This window comes from Mytilus californianus, unplaced genomic scaffold (assembly GCF_021869535.1).
Source record: "Mytilus californianus isolate M0D057914Y unplaced genomic scaffold, xbMytCali1.0.p SCAF_10, whole genome shotgun sequence".
Classification (NCBI taxonomy): domain Eukaryota; kingdom Metazoa; phylum Mollusca; class Bivalvia; order Mytilida; family Mytilidae; genus Mytilus; species Mytilus californianus.
The window spans coordinates 15721758-15743774 of NW_026262582.1; the positions used below are offsets into that span (position 1 = coordinate 15721758).

At 32.2% G+C, this 22017-nt stretch overlaps 1 protein-coding gene across 1 annotated transcript; it reads left to right on the top strand.

Moving 5' to 3' along the window:
• The first annotated feature begins 1205 nt into the window (after nt 1-1205).
• LOC127717676 (uncharacterized) lies at nt 1206-20964 on the top strand. The gene is made up of 12 exons (XM_052223421.1): nt 1206-1365; nt 3742-3871; nt 5039-5183; nt 6431-6765; nt 8660-8709; nt 9833-9921; nt 10699-10808; nt 12905-13051; nt 14475-14605; nt 18816-18922; nt 20074-20133; nt 20662-20964. The coding sequence occupies exons 1-12, from the start codon at nt 1275-1277 to the stop codon at nt 20662-20664; spliced, it is 1398 nt and encodes a 465-aa protein (XP_052079381.1). The 5' UTR covers nt 1206-1274; the 3' UTR covers nt 20665-20964.
• Nucleotides 20965-22017: the final 1053 nt, after the last annotated feature.

Consider the following 22017-nt stretch of genomic DNA (forward strand, 5'->3'; position numbering starts at 1 on the left):
GTGACCGGTACTGAGTTGGTTAAATTTATTTTATTGTTATTTTGTATATGAAATTTCTGGATCCGTCACTGCATAATGATATGGACTGTAATTATCAAATATAGATATCATAAGTGAAATATGGACTGTAAAATTAAAACTTTTATTTTGAACATTAATTTATTCAACAGCACTTTATTTGAAATGAATGATCAGCACTTTTGAACTCGGAAATAGAGAAATGTAATGACTTTATAATTGAGCGTAACGTAACGTTGCATTTTAGAGTTCCGTAAGATAAGATAAGATATTGGTTTAAAATCCAAAATTATAGGATTGTTACCAAGACAATAAACATTGGCTTTACATAAACATACAAACATATATCTTACCACATTTATAAAAATTTTATATATATATATATATATATTTGTATATCCCCTCCATTATTAAAAGAAAATATTGTTACAATAATAAATGTATATAATCTCTGCTGGGGAGGTGGTACCACATAGTTATTTAGTACCCAATAAAGCATTTCTAGAATTGTACATGTCGCTTATGAATTTTAGAATAATTCTAATTATATCAGTCTCACCACACGTAGGCCTATACAAAAATTTAAATCTTGCTTCATTAGTCATATTTATAAAAGAGGGAACTATTTCACTAATTTTGGAAAATAATTGCAAGTTCTGTAATTGTATTTAGTTTTGTACATTTTATAGTGAAATGAAATTCATCTTCAGGCTACTTCTAAAAGACACAAGGGACTGCAATTCTTTCTTCTACAGGAGTTTTACTGTGTCGACCTTGTTCAATTTTAAGAACACTATTACTTATGCGAATTTTGGCAAAATGTCCAATTACTTTTCTGTCAATATTTAACAACAAATAGGTTTCCAATTTGCAATTTTCTTTAAGCTGTCTATATGTTCTGAGCTTATTACCGTGCAATGATTTATCATCACAAAAAATATTTTCTTTCCAATAATTCAGATATCTATCATTAAGTTTGATATGAAGTGCATATATAATAAACGTATGTTACGCCACATCCTTGGTTACTTACTGTGCCATGCGTTGTTATATAGATTCTAATTCATATACGTTCCACTGTTTTTGTTTAAATTATTTCCTTGAAGCTAATACGAGTAAAGTAGTCGAGTTGTCTCGCTTTGTGCATGGTTTAGCTTTTAATTTTCAATTAACCTGCAAGGTGCCCCAAATTCCAACCCAATCATACCAAAATGGCGTCCGATTCAGCATCAGCAGCCAAAAAAGTTTAAAGCAAAATGGATGACTTAAATTCGAATCATAGCAATGAACTCTGTGATAACTCTGATTCCTGGATACCATGTTGGGAAAACCAATTGCCAAGAACGGGTAACATAACTTTTGTCTGCATTTTGAAATGTAATTCAGAGCAGGCTGCTTTCGTCGGAAAGTAAACAAACAATGTCGATATTGTCATTATTGACATTTTTTTCTTCTTCATTCACAGAAAAATTTACTATTTGGCAATATGCACACATTTAGATCGTTCCTTGATAAGCAGATTTGATTTATAAATAATTATTTGTAAAAGCATTACAAGCCTTGTAAATTATTTGTTTCAGTTTGTAAAAAAAATAAAAAAATAATTTATTTGGTTTATCATGTTTATAACTCTTCCCCCTTTTTGTGTTTAATTGAATCTGAAGCAAAAAGGTATTCTGTTGCATCTGTAACCGGAGAGAATGAAATCATTACAAAATTGCTTGTCTCCACCTGGACTCGAACCAGGGACCTCTGTGTTAAAAGGCAGCGTGTATACCACTGAGATAAAGAAGTACTTCCTTAGATCAACCGCATACGGCTGACTAAGTATCTACTAATGAAGGGAAGCAATTCTGTCAGGCATCATACACTATCTCTTTGGATTCCTGTCCCTCTTTTATAATGTTTATGGGGATTCGTTCAATGAATCTTCAAAAGTTTATAAAGGATAAGGTGTTTATAAACAGTTCTATATCAGGGTTGAGATCTTACAAAATAGGTTTAACCTGCCGCATTTTTGCTCTTGTTCCAAGTCAGGAGCCTCTAGCCTTTGTTAGTCTTGTATGTTTTTTTAGTTTTAGATCTATTTTATGTTTTGGAGTGTAGTGTGACGTCCATTTTCACTGAACTAGTACACATTTTTGTTTAGAAGCCCGCTGAAGCCAGCCTCCAGGCGTAGGATTTTCTTGCTGTGTTGAAAACCCATTGGTGGCCTTGGGCTGTTTTATGCTCTTTGGTCGGGTTGTTGTCTATTTGACACATTCCCCATTTCCATTCTCAATTCTATTTGTTATACGACTGCAAAAATTTTTTTGGGTTCAAATAATGCTATGATGTTGTCGTTGTCGTTGTCGTTGTCGTTGTCTGAAGACACATTTGGTATCCGGACAATTACTTTTGTTTAAGTGAATAGATCTCTATGAAATTTTACCAGAAGGTTCAATAGCACAAAAGGAAAGTTGGGATTGATTTTGGGGGTTTTGGTACCAACAGTGTTTAGGAATTAGGGACCAAAAAGGGTCCAAAAACAAGCATTTTTGTAGTTTCCGGACAATAACTGGTGTGTAAGTGTATGGATCTCTCTGACATTGTACCACAAGATTCCATATCACAAAGGGAAGGCTGGGATTGAGTTTTGGGGTAATTGTCCCGAACATGCAGGAATTAGGGGCCAAAAACAAGCATTTTTCTAGTTTCCAGACAATAATTTGTGTTTAAGTGTATGGATCTCTCTAAAATTATACTACAAGGTTCCATACTACAAAGGGAAGGATGAGATTGAGTTTGGGGGTAATTACTCCAAGGGGGGTTTCAAAAAGTTTGGGGGGCTCATAATTTTTTCTTCAAAATTTTTGAAATTTCAAATTTTTAAAAAATTTTCAAGAAGAAATTTTCAATTGCACAGTATTACGCAATAGATTTTTAAGATCCTTGACCACATTTTTTTTGTGTCAGAAACCTATATTATTTCAAAAATTTGGTCACAATCCAAATTCAGACAGTATCAAGCTTGAATATTGTGTCCAAATTTGCCCCAACTGTTCAGGGTTCGACCTCTGCGGTCATATCAGGGTGTGCTTAGTGAGGCATTTTATCTAAATTTTCTAAAGCCAGTAAAGGGGGAGGGTCTCAACATACAAATTTGGGTACAGACTTCCGTCTGGAGTTTAAAAAACACCCTCCATTCATATATTAATTTATTCATGTTATATATAGAAATGAGAAAATCCCTACCGGTTCATATATATCATAGGAAAATCACAAACCATTCATCATGTTTATACATATTTTCCAGGTATCATGACATCTTATTAAGACATTAACCATTAAAATATAACCTCTGTGAAAAATTTCAAGCCATTGATTTATTTGACATTCCTAAAAAGTGACGCATACCTTTATATAGTGGAAGAGACCCCCCCCCCCCCCCCCCCCCCCCGCCCATTGTTATGAAAATGAGGAGATGACTTGCACGCAGAAGTGAGAAACACTTTAGCACTGTATTCATGGTATTGCCTTCAACAATGAACAAAACCCATACCATAATAGTCAGTTATAACATGTATAAAGGTGCTGCCATGGCAAAATGAGAATCAATTTGAACGAGAAAAAAACCAACACCTTAATCTATAAAAAAAAAATAGTGAACGAAAAACAAATATGGCAGACATGAACCAACGACAACCACTGAATTAAGGTTCCTAACAATTATTTAAATTTCAGGAGGGGAGATAAATCTTGTAGAGGACAAAGAAATCGCATCAAGAGCAGTAGCCTTTGTTGTTAACAGCACCAGAAAAGGAATAGTCCCTCTATGTACTGATGTAGCAAATTTACTAAGAGCAAAAAGAAGGTATTAGTACTTAATAAGATACAATGGAATAGTCCCTCTATGTACAGTGGTTCCCAAGGCTTTGAGAAATCAACTGGACATTTGGTCCAGTAATCCATTCTTCTTAACTGGACCAGACTTTTTTTAACTGGACATTTACTCATGATTTGAACAAAATTGAAAAAAATTACTGGTCATTTGGTCCAGTAATGCATATTGCTTAACTGGACCAAACCAAATTTTACTGGACTTTGCCCAATGTTAGGCGACCTTGGGAATGACTGCTATGTACTGATTGCTGATGTAGCAAATTTACTAAGAGCAAAAATAAAGAAGGTATTAGTACTTAATGAGATATAATGGGATAGTCCCTCTTTGTACTGATGTAGCAAATTTACTAAGAGCAAAAACATTAAAAAGAAGGTATTAGTATTTAATATGAGACAATAAAAGAATTAGTCTGTTTGCCATGTCTGTATCAACATGATCAATGTGTAAATTGACATGATTAATAAAGCATGAATATTTAATGTTAAGCATGTTAAGAGTAATATCAATTTCTGGCTGTGTGTTGCAACTCTGAATTTTAAGAAGGCAAACTATATTCTTAATAAAAGGTATATACCTAAACCCTACACATGCTACAGCTAGGGGATCTATAAAATACCTAAACCCTACAGCTAGGTGATCTATAAAATACCTAAACCCTACAGCTAAGGGATCTATAAAATACCTAAACCCTACAGCTAAGGGATCTATAAAATACCTAAACCCTACAGCTAGGGGATCTATAAAATACCTAAATCCTACAGCTAGGGGATCTATAAAATACCTAAACCCTACAGCTATGGGATCTATAAAATACCTAAACCCTACAGCTAGGGAATCTATAAATGACTTGAGAAAGGTATCAAACACCATTTAATAATTTAACACCAACTTTTTGCATTTTATTTGCTTGAGTTGAGTAAAAAATTTTGAAGTGAAAAATAGTGAGTCGATTTTAGTTATACATGTACACCTTAAAGTTCTTATGTTAGTCAAAATTTAAAGAATATTACTCATTATGATTTATCATATTTATAACTTAATTACTTTCATTGACTTCAGGCATCTTATGAAAAATTTGAAAACAATCTGTCAAAAGTTATCAATTTTTTTTTAGATAATTCTGATCTTTAATTTTAGTCTAGAGAAGAAAGTTCTACTCCTGACAAAAGAGAATCAAGCATTGAGATCAGGCAGTCGACCAACTTCACATTCCACAAGTCCAACTCCAGCATCCCTGAGCTCAGACAAAAGTATTATCCATGATACTTCATACCATATCCAAGTAAGTCACTTTTCTAGTCAGGTTTGCTGAGCTCAAGACGAATGTATTATCCACCATACTTCATACCATATCCAGGTAAGTCACTGGTCAAGTCACATCGCTGAACTCAGACAAAAGTATTATCCATGATACTTCATACCATATCCAAGTAAGTCACTTTTCTAGTCAGGTTTGCTGAGCTCAAGATGAAAGTATTATCCACCATACTTTATACCATATCCAGGTAAGTCACTGATCAAGTCATCATCTCTGAGCTCAGACAAAAGTATTATCCATGATACTTCACACCATATCCAGGTAAGTCACTGCTCAAGTCAACATTGCTGAGCTCAGACAAAAGTATTATCAACCATACTTCATACCATATCCAAGTAAGTCACTGGTCATGTCAGCATCGCTGAGCTCAGACAAAAGTATTATCCATGATACTTCACACCATATCCAGGTAAGTCACTGATAAAGTCAGCATTGCTGAGATCAAACAAAAGTATTATCCATGATACTTCACACCATATCCAGGTAAGTCACTGATCAAGTCAGCATCACTGAGCTGAGGCGAAAGTATTTTCCATGATACTTCACACCATATCCAGGTGAGTCACTGATCAAGTCAGCATTGCTGAGCTCAGACAAAAGTATTATGCATGATACTTCACACCTTATCCAGGTAAGTCACTGATCAAGTCAGCATCATTGAGCTCAAACAAAATTATTATCCATGATACTTCACACCATATCCAAGTAAGTCACTGATCAAGTCAGCATCACTGAGCTCAAACAAAATTATTATCAATCATACTTTATACCATATCCAAGTAAGTCACTGATCAAGTCAGCATCACTGAGCTCAAACAAAATTATTATCAATCATACTTTATACCATATCCAAGTAAGGTACTGATCAAGTCAACATCGCTGAGCTCAGACAAAAGTATTATCAATGATACTTCACACCATATCCAAGTAAGTCACTGATCAAGTCAGCATCACTGAGCTCAGACAAAAGTATTATCCACCATACTTCATCCAAGTAATTCATACATAATGCTATCTTTTATCTAGTTACTAAGAAAATGGTTGCATTCCTAATATTAGTTTTACTGGCTATGCTCCACATTGTATTTGCCACCATCAAATTCCCAAGTGATGGTGGCAGGTCTTCAAATCCAGTACTGTTTTCCTGATTTTAAGTGTTGATTGCATAATCTTTTTTAAAAAAAACAAAAAAAACATAAAATTTCTTCCAGGAACCGTACAGACCACCCTCTAGATGCAGCCAGTGCTCAAGTACTGTAAGTGATTCACCCAAAGTAAGACAGCGACCAGAGAGTCAGCAGCGATCCCCTAACAGTAGTCGTCACAGCGGTACATCACCATTATCACAGAGACCTGATAGTCTTCACGGTCAGCAAGAACCACCAGTCTCAACTGATGGACCTTTAAATGAAACAGAGGTTCAAAAACCAACTAGAAATGGTCTGATGACAAAGGCGGAGGTTCATGTGGAATCTAAACCTACCGTTCACACTTCAGGACACTATGATAAACACAATATAGACAAGAAGAATGACAGATATCATAGGTAATGTTACTCTATATAAAGAACTTGTGGCACCTTAATGTTTTTGACCTGTCTGAGCCTTCGTGATTCCCCTATTCAGTCTTCGTGATAAACTTTTGAATCTACAGGCCCATAGCTGAATTTTACAAAAAATTTAGTCAGATTCTATTGGCCTATAGAGATGATTTTTACAGGCCCAACTGCAATTCTACAAGCCTTGGCTGGTGGGCCTGTGGTTAAGTGTGAAGACTGCCTATCCCTGTCGTCAATGGAGTGGCGGAATGCTAGTTTACCTCTGTCAGTATACATGGTATGCATGCCACATTTCTGTCAAATTTATCTCCGCAACTACAAATTATTGGTATATGAAATACAAGAGTGGGTATATAAATTATTCAGCAGTAGATGATACAACATATTTTTTTTGTCAGATCCTCTTTTCAAATTTGGATGAAAATTTCCAGTCATAGAAAAAATGTAGATGAGTTTGTTAGTCAGCATTATTTGAAATGGGGACTTATTTTCTAGAGTGGTCTTGTTACAATATTCCATATTTTTATATATCGTATATTGGTATGACGTTGTCGTCGTCCGAAGACACATTGGTTTTCGCACTCTAACTTTAGTTTAAGTGAATGGATCTCTATGAAATTTTACCATAAGGTTCAATACCACAAAAGGAAGGTTGGGATTGATTTAGGGGGTTATGGTACCAACAGTTAAGGAATTAGGGGCCAAAAAGGGGCCAAAAATAAGCATTTTTGTAACTTCCAGACATAACTTGTGTGTTAGTGTATGGATCTCTCTGACATTGTACCACAAGGTTCCATATCTCAAAAGGAATGCTGGGATTGATTTTGGGGGTAATTGCCTCAAAATTTTAGGAATTAGGGGCCAAAAAAGGGGCAAAAAACAAGCATTTTTCTAGTTTCCAGACAATAACTTGTGTTCAAGTGTATGGATCTCTCTGAAATTGTACTGCAAGGTACCATACCACAAAGGGAAGGCTGGGATTGAGTTTGGGGTGATGAATCATAAGGGGGTTCAAAAAATTGGGGGGGGGGGGGGGGGGGGGTTCCTTTTTTTTTCTTTAAAATTTTCCATTTTAAATTGGTTCTTTCTGATTTATATATAAAAGCAAATAATAATGATATGGTTTGAATAGGTAAATTAAAATTTTTTAAGTTCTTAGACCACATTCATTCTGTGTCAGAAACCTATGCTGTGTCAAATATTTAATCACAATCCAAATTCAGTGCTGTATCAAGCTTGAATGTTGTGTTCATATATACTTGCCCCAACTGTTCAGGGTTCGACCTCTGCGGTCGTATCAAGCTGCGCCCAGCGAGGAGCATTTTATTTATTCTTGTCACCGAATTTGCATGAAGGTTTCCACTCATCACAACCTCAGGTGAGATCAATAATCATAAAAATCTAAAATGAGGGAAGAAACTTGTAAAAATATTCACTATTAATTCCTCATGATAGCACTTTCATATTTTATCTGATCCTTGTCATCCAATTATTTGAAATTGGGACATGGATTATATATGTGAGATAAAGAGAGCATGCTTTTTTGAGCTTTTTTTAGCTATAACATCAAAGAATAAAAAATCCCAATAAAAGTTGAAGCTATGAACTTCATTAAAATAGTAATATTTTTGCTAAAAGGTACTCAACGGAGAATTGATTTTTGCATTCGAGTAGAAACAGAACACAATGGTGTCATAAGCCGAAAAAATAAATAATCTATAAATACAAAATGGTCGTTATGGTGACAGTTGGAAAAAAGTTTGCAAAGAAATAGCCTCGATCAAAAAGGTATTTACAATGATTATGGAGGTGTATAATGCTATTATCTAGTACTCACTTGAATCTTTATCCAATTTATGAATTATAGTATTATGATTTTCAGAATATCTCAGAAATCAAAACAGATAAAGTATGAAGTTGAAGACAATAGAAGTAAGTCATGGCATTGTAGTTCCTTTATAATACTAATATAAGTTTCAAATGGAAAAAATATACTGGAATATTATTTCTATTGGAATACATTTTACAATATTTGTTCCTGACAGAAAAAGGTTCCAATAGGAATAGATATTATAGCATTGTTTATTAAAAAAGTTTCGAGAGGAACTTCTGTTAGGAGGAACAGATATATGTTGACAAGTACCTGTTAGCGATGGAAACATGCAATTAAAGTTGGATGTACTGGTAGCCAACTTATTTTTCATATAAGAATAAGACCAGTTTAAATTGTCAGGTATATGTCAGACTTTGATCTTCTTTATATGAATTCATCAAAAATAAGAAAATTGTGATCATAAATCACAACGACTTTTTTGTGTTGTAACGTGAGTACTGTACAAAATTGTTCTAGTATTATTGTTTGTAATATATATATATGTTGTGTACAAATTGTAATGTTGTACAAATTATAATTTGTACAGTATTTTTGTACAAGTTATCAGTATTTTGTGAATCTTTTTACATAATTAGATAAAATAAGCACAGTATCTTTGGTTAAGCTTATCACTGTTTTATTTCCACACTTTAATGCTACAGTCTTCTACATAGTACTAACACAAAGTTAATATAAAAACACTAAAATATATTTTGTGGACATAGAATTTGGTATTAGTCAAAAAATAAAAATATAATCTTAACCAATCAGTTGTCCTTATTTATTTGTTAGTTTTATGACATAGAGGACAGTGCCTAATGTTAGGTTGAAGTATATAAATTTGTGAGTAAAACATCAAACTGGATAATTAAAGAAGATAAACTTGTATCACCTGGTGAAAGAAGGTGTTTGTCAAAATGCTGATAACTTGTACAAAAAACCCTGTACAAATTATAATTTGTACGAAATTACAACTTGTACACAACATATATATATATATGAAAATCTATAAAGCTGTTTTGAAAGGTGTAATTCAATGTTTTCTTGTAAATATGGACAATAATCTCTAAAGTGACAGAATGAAATTATTGGTTACTTAAATTATTTTTGTATTGTGGAAAATTTAACAGTCAAATGCACATTTAATACAAAGAGAGATAACTCTGTATATTTCCTTTGCAGATAATTATGATGAACTGTACAGTCTAGAAAGTACCTTTGATGCTGAGAAAGACTTGAAATACATTACAGAATGTCTACAGCAAATTGAGGTTAGAAATAAATACTAAGAATTTTCTGTAAATAAGTAAAATAAAAATAATTAATAAATGTTAAAAGTGATCTTCTCTGTAATTTTTGCATACATTGTTCATATGACCTCTAGATATCTGACATGTATATCTGCAGAAAAAAAGTTCTTAAAAATCCATTTTTTTCAAAATCGATATTTTTTTCTGGATGTATGTTAAATACAAACTCTGGCTATTAATTTCATAATTTTTTGTCTATAAATGATTAAATCTAAATGTTATCCATTAGGTTCTATGTTAATTTTTGAGGTGTTAAATACTTGTGTCTTGCATTCTTTAATAGTTTTACTAAAACAATAAGGTAAATTATCTTACTCTTAGTGGCCAATATTAATGACTGTGCTATAGTAAGGAAGGAAAAACATGGGGTCTTTTTAAAATCAGAGATTTTAAGATATTGTTAGGGCTGATTCAGTTGATGATGTATTCATACAAAGTAAAATTAGTACCGGTAATGCTAGATTTGGTATTTTCTGATATTTGCAACTTTTATTTTTGACTTTGCCATCAAACATGTACACTGCAGTGTTTACTTGACAAAAGGACAACCCTTCATGTCATATCCTGTTTTATTTTACTTAGATGCCGATAAAAGTAGGAATAAAAGGACCTAAATGATTTACCTCAATGAGACAGCACAAAATTTGGTCTTCAACAATAGACATGATGTGCCTATACACTATATATGTTAAACTCTAAATCACTACATCTGATATGTATTACTTTTATTCCTTTTAGGTTAAACAATGCCTTGATAAATTATATATTGAGAATGAATTACACAGTAACCCAGACAACAAGGTCAAAGGTCCAAAACTTTATAGTGGAAGTAAACAGAAAACACAAAGGTCAGTAGGTGAAAAGATTGAAATTTAGACTTTATTTATCACATAATTTAAAATGGCTTTAAAATTTCTTCATAAGAGTATAAAGTATAGAGCAAAACTGCTAAGATATATTTTTAATTCATTAATATTTGTGGGGAACCAATTTTTCGTTGATTTTGATTTTTGGTGTTTTAACGCCACTTTTAAGCAACGGTTTTGGGCTATTTCGTGGCGGCCAGTTTTTATTGGTGGAGGAAGCCGGAGTGCTGGGAGAAAACCATTGACTTACGATAGGAAAACTGACAATCCTAGTCAGTTAAGATTATATCGTTGATTTTATTGGTAAAGGTAAACCAATTAAAATGTTCAATTGTACATTCCTATAGGCTTGTAACAGTCTTTAGAAAATCCATCAAACATCCAAGAATATATAATTTGTCCTTAATCCATGAAAATAGGAATCCACCAAAATAAATATTTATATAGAGTAAAAAGAGAGAGTAGATAACAAGGGAGGATTAGAAAATCCAATAACATGAATAATAACAGACATCATGATCAGGGTTTTCAATAAGCACTAGCACCCAGCGAATTTTCCCATTTCAAATTAAGGAATTCACCGGTTCAAACTGTGTTTCCAAATAAAAATAAAATAGATAAAACTGTGCTTTCGTTGCGTAAAACAAGTTATTACCGATTGAAATTGACTTTTGTCTTCGCTTGTGCTTTGTTAAGGTGTTCTCGTCGGGGTCCGCTTTTTAGTCCCTGACTGACCAAGTCGTTGGGGACTATAGGTTTGCACTCCGTCTGTCTGTCCATCCCTCAGTCTGGCAAATCAGTTTTCCACACTTTTTTTCTTTGTGCTTGAAGATATTGATTTGATATTTGGTGTATAGTTTTATCATGACCAGTTACAGATCAAGTTTGAATTTTGTTCCGGTCTGATGATTTTGTGCAGAGTTATGGTCCTTGGACAGAAAATTCACTCAAATAATCAGTTTTCCTCACTTTTTTTTGTCATGCTTCAAGATATTGATTTGATATATGGTGTATAGTTTTATGATGACAAGTTACAGATCAAATTCAAATTTTGTTCCGGTCTGCTGATTTTGTGCAGAGTTATGGTCCTTGGTTTCACTTAAATAATCCAGTTTTCACACTTTTTTGGCGTCATGCTTGAAGATATTGACTTGATATTTTTGTTATATAGTTTACACCATGACAAGTTAAAGATCAATTTTGTTCCAGTACAATGAATTTTTAACTGGTAGGTGACTATGTATTGCCATGTAATACTCTCAGAATGCTTGTTTTTGTGTGTTTTGACTGGTTACTTTTATGATCCAGGTTTTGAGGTTATTTCTTGTTTACTCAACTTGATTGTATTGAATTCTTGGTATTGTTTGATTATGACCCATCAGCTGCTTTCTTACCTTTTTTAAAATATCTGCCAATATGATTGATTACAATTAAGATTATTATTGATATAAAAATATTTTTATTTGATAAGCAATATCACAACTTACAAATATGATTAAACTTACTAAAGCAAAAACTAAAAAAAAAAGGTTATTTCTATGAAACCTCATTTTTTATGAACTTGTAAACAATCTGAAAATGCCCCAGAGTGCTTCTTTTTCAATGTAAGTCAAAAAAAAATTTCGAGGGGGTCAAGCCCCTCCAGACCCATCTACCATCAGCCACTTCAATTAGAAAACAGCCTGTTCACTTCAGACTTATTGAAAACCCTGACCATGGTAAAAAAATTAACAGATATCACCATTGTGAAAAAAAACAACAACAAAAAGGAATAAAAAACAAACATTGCAAAGAAAGCTAAATATTGAGCAAATGATCCCCACCAAAAACCAATTTGTAGGAAGAAATGGTAGTCTGTATTGAAAATTTTAGTCTTTTTCAATACATTATCTGTATTCTGCTTTTTGGTCGGGTTGTTGTCTCTTTGACACATTTCCTGTTTCCATTCTCAATTTTATGTAGTATATTTTAGTGAGACAGTAATACAACAACACAAGTTCACCAAATTTACAATGCCTTCATTAGGGTCAGTAAAGTGTAATTATTTAAATCTTGATTTTAAGTTTTATATTTTATAGTGTTAATAAAAAGTGGTCCAGAGCATTATCACCGAGTGTGACAAGTGTTTGTTCTGAACCAATCAAAGGCTGTAAATGTTCTCGTTGTGAGTCTGCTGTCAGGAGTGGCGATGAAGATGTAAATGACGCACAGAAATTTTCTGTTAGGTATGTTAAAATGCATTATCATAGAAAACATCCATCAATTTATTTGTTGACATATGTTTTGCAATTTACAATCATGACCTACTTTATCTGAAATTTTCTGTTAGGTAGGGTTTCATACATTATAGTAGAAACCATCCATCAATTTAGTTGAACCGCCTTGGAGGTCTCGTAGAGTTTTCGCCTTGATTGCCGGAGGTCGTGGGTTTGAACCCTAGCCGGTTCAAACCAAAGACTTTAAAATTGGAAGTTGCTGCTTCTCCACTTAGCACGCAGCATTTAGGAGTAAGAGCAAAGACTGGTTGGCTTAGAATCAGAATAATGTGTCCAGGTAAGGTGACATGTCTTCCTGCAGACTGTTACCTTGTGAACTAGCACGTAAAAAATCCGTCTCAGTAGAAAGCAGGTTAAATATTCATATTACATTAACATGTTCTCGTCCTGAATATGCATATTAATTTGTCGCTGGATATTAAGCAGCCATCCATCATCATCATCATCAATTTAGTTGTTTATTTTCGTCTTGCAATTTACAATCATGACCTAGACTTTATCTGAAATTTTCTGTTAGGTATGGTTTAATACATTGCATGAAAAAACTCATTAATTACTGGAAATTCAGAAATTTTTGTGATGTTTTTATTATTGGGAAAATATCAAAATGGGATACCCCGTAGGTGTCCCAAATTTTTTAAAAAATCACATTTTAATTTTTCATAGCACTATTTATATGCAACATATCCATTTCTCCCAATGATTTTAAATGCATTTTTGTACATTGTTCATCAAATGCAAGAATAAATGAATGCAAAAATTTCTGAATTTGTAGTAGTCATAAATATCTAGCTTTTTAAAAAAGTAAAAAACTAGTTTTGGTACCCCCAATGACTTAACAAAAAAAAAAGATAATAGCATTTTAGCCTGTGCTGATTTTAATTACTGTGGATTCTTACATTTTCCTGGGTACCAATTTTTCGTGGATGATGGAAAAATTGTATTTTCGTGATAATTGATTTTGTGGTTTTGTCAAAGTAAGCATATTAGCCTATAGAAAATTTGTAATTTGATGAACATTTATATTTATGGTTCACTTATTCCCACTCAATCCACAAAAATTGGTATCCCAAGAATAATAATGAATTCCTGTATATCAATGCCTTGGTAATGGGGACAATTATTTGTTATATTGTAGGACCAAATGATAACCTGAATTACAAATGAAACTGTGGTGTTAATGTTTATGTTATCAAACTGGTTAATACGAAAGAATGTATTTAGTACTGTCAGATATTTTGAATGAAAATGTTCCTACCCAAGCTTCATAACTCTTTGTCTGTTGAACTCAAAAGATGTGTAACTGTTATTAGAAGGCTTTAAATATTATAAAATGTATGCATTGTATATCTTATTTTTATTATTTCTTAAGCTATAAACTGCAAGTGCAACAAGGTGATTATGTTGTTGCCAAGGGAGATAAAACTGGTAGAATTTGCTATATTGGTCACCTTGACAACACACCAGATGTGTTATATGTTGGCCTTGAACTTGCTCAACCAGGTAAACCTTTTTATCTGTTAATTGAGGTATTGCAGTATTTATTTTGATATCGTCTTTCTATTTTCTATTGATTTCTATTAAAATATTTATTGGTAATTTTAAAAGACAATTCTGTAAATTATTGCTTGTACTGAATCAATATAATTATAGCAAAATGTAAAAACACCAATTGCCGTTAAGGAGGTTATAAACATATTAACAGTATTACACTTGTAAACAGATGAAAGACAAACATAACAAAACAAGAGATACAATCACTTTTGGAAGATTTGTAGAGAATTTCTTTGTTTATTCTTGAAAAGTTGTGAGAACAAAAGGATGTACCTTAATTAGCATTGTATAATCCATACTTGTACATTGTCTGCAAAATCTTTTTTCGCCACGGGAATTCTGGAAAAAAAATTTTTGTCACTTGTTGAAAATGTCTTCTAAACTCTTGTTATTACACATGTGTGACCATTTGATGTATTTTCCTGGAAAACCCTGTTTTTCATTATCAAGTAAAAGTTAAAAATGCTTGTACAAGACTCTAGAACACTTCATGGCCTACTTAGATTCGTCCAATTTGGTGGATGAGAGTTAAAAAATTGATGCTAATGTGCATGTGGGCAACCTTCCCAAATTGAAGTTAAAACTCTGTTCTTTAGTTAACTCAAAACGGAGAATATAGACATAGAAAGCGGTTGTTAATTTTCTTTCAATGGATGTTGACAATGGACAACAACTTTATGTTCAAATTTGTAACATCATTAAAGAACTTATCATTTATTAAATTTCAGTTCTTACCAGGCCAAAGTGATTTGTTTTCAAAATCTTCTTGTCATTTCTTCCCCTAAGCATTGTTCTAAGTAAAGTGAATGGATTTTTTCGTAATAACTTCACATTTTACTCTTACTAACTCGAAGAACTGTAATTATATTTTTCTGTTCTATTGATAAACATCACCGACAGTATTTACACATGAAAAATACAGCCACAAAATAAATTTCTCTTAATAGCTCCTTTTCTTTGACTGTATTTTGTAAAATGTCAGTTATTTTATATCATACTCTTCATTGCTGTTCTTGTTTGTCGCATTTTGTAACTCTACTAAACCTGCCTTAACCCAGGGTTGATTTTGAGTCAACTCACGTAAATTCAAAAGGACAAACTTGTGAGGTTTGATTGAAACCTGAGTACACTCGTCAAACTAAGTACTAACCCAAGTTTGATGAACCGAAGTATGCCTATGAGAGTTAAAAAATATGTCAAAATCACATAAAAAAAAAACAATTGGAAAAAATGTGTTCGTTATTAACCTGAATTGAAAAAGAACTTGTAAATCGCAATCAAAAACAGGGAGATAGGGCAGAAAATCTGTGCCTGCCTAATACTGTAAAAGCAGAAATTTTCGTGGAGGATTTAATTTCGTTTATTTCATGGAAAGAATATATCCACGAAATTAAAACCCCACAAAAATTTAACCTACATATAATATCACTTCCATTTAATGGAAACCACGAAATTAAATCCCCATGAAATTTTATACAGAGACAAAACCACGAAATTTTAACCCCACGAAAATTAATGTTTCTACAGTAGATTTAACAAAAAAATATGAAAGTAAAACAGTGCTGTCCCTTAGTAAATTACTGTTCAATTTTTTCATCAAATTAATGTTTAGCTAAAAACATTTCTGTATGAAACATGAAATCTGAATGAATAACCAATAATGTTTTGTAATCTATACATCGTTATAGATATGCCAGATCCTCTCAGACTACCATGCTTTGTTCATAGTTTTAAGTAAAAGTGGATTTCAGTTTATGTTATGCAATGCTGTAAAAAAGAAATGAAAAATTTGCAATAAAGCATTTAATTTGATATTTATCAGTTAATATTGGATTCATAAAGCAAAATTGCATATTGATATGGAATATGTAAATTATTACTGTTTTGAAAAGAAATAAGAGCACCCACTACAATTTCAATATTAAACAAACATTGCTCAACCAGGTGTTTTTCTCTTATTTCTTGCTTAATGCTTTTAGTACTTTAGTACTCTATAATTGCAACCTTGACTGGCAATTTTAATTTTGGAGTAAAAGAATATGAACAATACAAGATGGAATTTGGTAGCTGATAAATATTAAATTGAAAGAATATTGAAATTGTATAGCATTCTTATGTATTAAAAAATATGCATGGAGGTGGCTTATAAAACATGGCAATTTAACTTCAGTGATTATTATATATAAAAATATTACTAATGACAAGTAAAACTCCTATAACTTTAATCCATCAATGTCTACATTGATAGGACAAGTTAACAGTAATAATATGTTACATAATATTCAAACAAAGCTCACTCAATTCTTGACAAAATATCTCAATCAAATGGCTGTCTAAATGGATAGTTATAGACCCATTTATAGATTCAGAAATTGTTGCAAAGTTTTCATTGATTGGTTTCCCAAAAATTTGAAATAACTTAACATTTCAAATTTTTTAGCATTTTTTGTATACCGTAGAAAGGCTTGTATAGTCTGTGGTTTTATTCTCCAAAATTGGACCTTCCAGACGGGGTGCGGACTATAGAGTACAATAAGCAAGAAATAAGAGAAAAATTTCAATTTCGCGGGCGAGGTGGTTTGTTTACGTTCCGCCATCTTTTTTATTTATATTGTAGAGGGCGCTCTTATCATTTTTTAAACTAATAATTTTAACTCATCCATATTAATAAGTTATTTCTATTCAATATCAAATTAATACTGATAAATATAAAAACTAAACCTTTCATTACAAATTTCTCGTTTCTTTTCAATGCATTGGTTGAAATAAACTGGTATCTGCTTGATTGAAACGATACAAACATAGTGAAAAAGACAACCGTAAACCAGCTTAGAATTTGTAAACTACAAAATGTAATCGGTTATTGTTCGTTCCGTTTTGGTGTTTCATACTGACTAATATGGTTTGTATTAGCTTAAGACCCTTCAAACATTAATGTGATAGATATATTAAAGACTGTTTTACAAAAGGATGGAACTGTTTTACTTTCAAAGTCGTATTATAGTGATATCTGTTATGTACGGATTTCAACTCTCACCGGTTAATTTCTTCTTTTACACATGCTTTTTAAACTTCCTGTTTAAACATACACAAGTTTCTAAATTGTTTTTTAAGTGAATTAAACTTATTTTAACAATCATGAAGCGTTCTAGAATCATTTTCAAGCAGTTTCAGCTTCTGTTTGATGATGGAAAACAGGTTTTTCCAAGAAAATACCGCAAACGACCGCACAGGATTTGAAATTACCGGAGTTTCATTAGACCTTTTCTAACAGTTACAAAAAGTTTTTTTACCTAAAATTTCGTGGGGAGAAGGGGGTGCGGACTATGTACCAGTGTGAACTATACAAGCCTTTCTACGGTACAACATTTCTAGAAATTGCAATAATTTTTATTTTGATTTTTATACGACTGCAAAAAATTTTGTGGTCGTATATTGGTATGACATTGGCGTTGTCGTCGTCGTTGACCGAAGACACATTGGTTTTCGCACTCTAACCTTAGTTTAAGTGAATGGATCTCTATGAAATTTTACCATAAGGTTCAATACCACAAAAGGAAGGTTGGGATTGATTTTGGGGGTTAAGGTACCAACAGTTAAGGAATTAGGGGCCAAAAAGGGGCCAAAAATAAGCATTTTTGTAACTTCCAGACATAACTTGTATGTTAGTGTATGGATCTCTCTGACATTGTACCAAAAGGTTCCATATCACAAAGAGAATGCTGGGATTGATTTTGGGGGTTATTGCCTCAAAATTGTAGGAATTAGGGGCCAAAAAAGGGGCAAAAAACAAGCATTTTTCTAGTTTCATGACAATAACTTGTGTGTAAGTGTATGGATCTTTCTGAAATGTACTAGACCACATTCATTCTGTGTCAAATACCTGTGCTGTGTCAAATATTTAATCACAATCCAAATTCAGTGCTGTATCAAGCTTGAATGTTGTGTCCATACTTGCCCCAACTGTTCAGGGTTCGACCTCTGCAGTCGTATCAAGCTGCGCCCAGCGGAGCATTTTATTGTCAATTGTTCTCTCATTGCAATAATAAATGAACACACAATTTCTGAATTTACAGTATATGTAAGTTAGGATGCAAAAAAAAAAACTAAGCTTTTAAACAATTATGTCAGACATTTAATTACTGGATTATATTTTCAGTTGGACAGCATGATGGATTTTATAAAAGTAAAAGATATTATACATGTAAGAAGGACCATGGTATATTTTTTCCCCTCCAAGAAATACTTTGTAAAGTAAACAAAAAGGTAAATACTTCAGTCAATTAAAGAATATATACAAGTCAAAAAGGTAAATACTTCAACCAATTAAAGAATATATACTAGTAAACTAAAAGGTAAATACTTCACAGTCAATTCAAAAATATATACAATTAAACTTTATCTTTTTACATTATTCCCAATTGCCTAGGGCCATGGCCCCATTTGAAAATAGGTAGGAAGATCACTGCTGAGTTGAATCATACAATGTAGAATAGTTTGGAAAACATGTTTTACCCCAAAACATTTTTTTACAGCCTATAAATCAGTGATTTTGAAAAATGAATATGACGGACAGTAACCTACAATAACTACTGAATTACTAACTTGGGACAGGCACATACAGAATGTGGAGGGGTTAAGCATGTTTGTGAACACTCAATCCTCTCCTTAACCTTGGACAGTGGCGTAACAGCACAGCATAAAAACAAACTGTAAAAATCAATTGGAAATGGTTTGACTCATCAGATTGAACTAACATAAAGAAATGAATAGTGAATCATGTCTTTATTTTAAATGATTTGTAATGCTCTTTAAGTGCTTATCTTTCTAAGAATCAGGCAGTGGTGAAAACATGACAAACAAAAATCCACTCAAGGTGACATTTATTTATGTTCAAATTGGATAATGGTGCATGAATATAACATTCGGTTCCTTTTCCCGTTCTGGTAATTCAAGATATAATTTGGTTGAAATGCACTAGAAATTAACAATTAAGGGGAGTTAACTCTGTAATTTGCTATCATTCTAACCAAAAGTTATCTAGAGATTTCTCGAATTACCAGACAATAAGAAATGAAAGACCTACCATTTCTAACTCAGGATGAGAGTAACTTCAAAATAGGATGGTTAGGTAAGTGGTTTTTTTTTCAGGAATGTTTTGAATTTTTTCTAAATTGCCTGATTCTTATTAAGACTGGCACTTAATTGTTTACGTCCTTGTTCTTTGGTCTTTGGTTGATAGTTTGAGACATATTTCTTGATAGCCAATCTTTTTTGGTATCAACATTGATGTAATCATGCTATACTATGTGATGCCTTGTCACATCTTTACTCATTAACTTCCAATTTACTGAATAACTAAAGCAAGGGTTTCAGTAGAAATAAATAGTTCATACTTCAACTTGTTTTTTTTTCAGCCTTCAAAATTATTGAAGACACCAAGTAGAGAAGGAAAAATAGAAGAAGTAACAAAACTGGTTAGTATGAATAAAAGTCAGCATGAGGTTTATGACATCAAACCAACAATATCTGTTTTCAATACATTATAACAACAAGGAGATGTGGTATGATACGTTGAAATGACATGGATGTAAGCAATTACAGAGAGGCAGATGGACCTTTTCGGGACATCGGGATTGGGCTTTTATTTTTGCGGGAATTTGGGATTGGGCCTTTATTTCCGTGGGAATTCAGGATTTACATCTATCGGGACTCGGGAATTAATGATTACAGTAAAATCAATACGTAAATACATTTAAATAAGAAATATGATTTAAAACTAACTAATGTATTTACAAATATTATAAGGAGGAAAGTCACTACTAAATTTATGAATGAAAGTTTTTATTATTTAAAACTTGATACTGTTGCATTTTTCCCATTAATGAAAACATCGCAATAATTTCTGATTTTATAGCAGTCTATTTCTAATGCTGAATTTAGTTTTTCTACTCATATCATTTTTCTTCAAAATTCAACGTTGTTGTTTTTTTTTTACATTACAGTGACATTAGTTGTAATGGAAGATATCCACAGACAAGATTCCGTCCATCAGTTGGGAAAAACTAAAGTGTGATAGATTTAACAATATGTTGTAGAAATGCAGCATTAGAATGTAGTTCTTTTAGTTTATTTTATCAGAGTTTGAAATGAAGTTTACCATGCAATAGCCCACTTGATAAGTGTAAAGTTGAAATTAATCAGCACACTGCCATTCAAGCAAATATTTTGTTATGACTATGAACAGTAATTTTTTGGGGACATATACCTTCTTATGTTGCTGTAGCTTTTCATTGTCACTTTTTATACAGCTGAATTTATACTATAGTGTGGTACAGATCACATGGATTTGGTCATTTCTGCCGGTTCATTGTGAGAATGGGCAAAACTTTCAGATGTCCCCCATGCCCACCCTTAATAGTGGATTTTTTTTTCTTTTTTTATAATAAGCATTAAGTATACAATACCTTTGAAAAAATATGAAAAAGGTTGAAAAAACAAACTCTAACTGAACAGTAGTGCACAAGTTTGTTTGCATTGCTATCAGTTCACACTTATTTCAAGCTAAATTTGCTTTTGATTGTTAAATTCTTTTGAAATTTTATTGCAAAGAATATAGGTGTAGTTTGATAAACCCAGTTTTCTGACAGAAATGCCATTATTGATTTGGGGAACCTTTCAATCAATGCTTGCAAAAGTTCATACTACCTGCCTTTTTTTTTTTAATTTTAATTATGTGACAATTTATTAAGTTCAACAATAGTTCCCTTCAAAAAAAGAAAAAACCTGGTTTGCGGTCAATTTGGCAGCTCATTTCTTGGTTAAGAGATTATGAACTATGAGATTGTCTTTTTATTTAGTTTTTTCTTCCAAAGTACCAAGATTCAACACTTATATGTAGTAGAGAATTAATATTATTTATTTACTTATGTTGAAATGGTGTCATTTAATTCAAAATATATATTATAAAATAAGATGTGACTTGGTAGATTGAGAATAGCCAGGTATGTACACATTAAAATTGCATGTACTTATTAAAATAAGATAACAAGCATGAGAGACAAAACATCTATTTTGGATGGCTGCAATGTTCCCAAGTTATTGAAGTAAATATCTTTGTGGAAGATTTTACAAATCAAAACCATTGACTTGATTTGGAATCGGCATTGTATTATTTCAAACTCTGATTATATTATTTAAAAATTCATTTAAACAGTTTTTGAAACAGAAAGGTATTATTACTAGAAAAAAATGAAATTATTTGAAATGTTGTAGTTTAAATAAAAAAGGGTTTACATACAAATAGTATAATGTAGATGTATTTATAATGTATATTTTCATAATGTATTTTTTTATACGAC

What these genes read in the sequence shown, in the direction of transcription:
- LOC127717676 (XM_052223421.1), top strand. Translation starts at nt 1,275, where the DNA reads ATGGATGACTTAAATTCGAATCATAGCAATGAACTCTGTGATAACTCT. An exon ending in AAGAATGACAGATATCATAG is followed by an intron (nt 6,766 to 8,659) that starts GTAATGTTACTC and finishes TATGATTTTCAG; the next exon opens with AATATCTCAGAAATCAAAAC. An exon ending in AGTAAACAGAAAACACAAAG is followed by an intron (nt 10,809 to 12,904) that starts GTCAGTAGGTGA and finishes TATATTTTATAG; the next exon opens with TGTTAATAAAAAGTGGTCCA.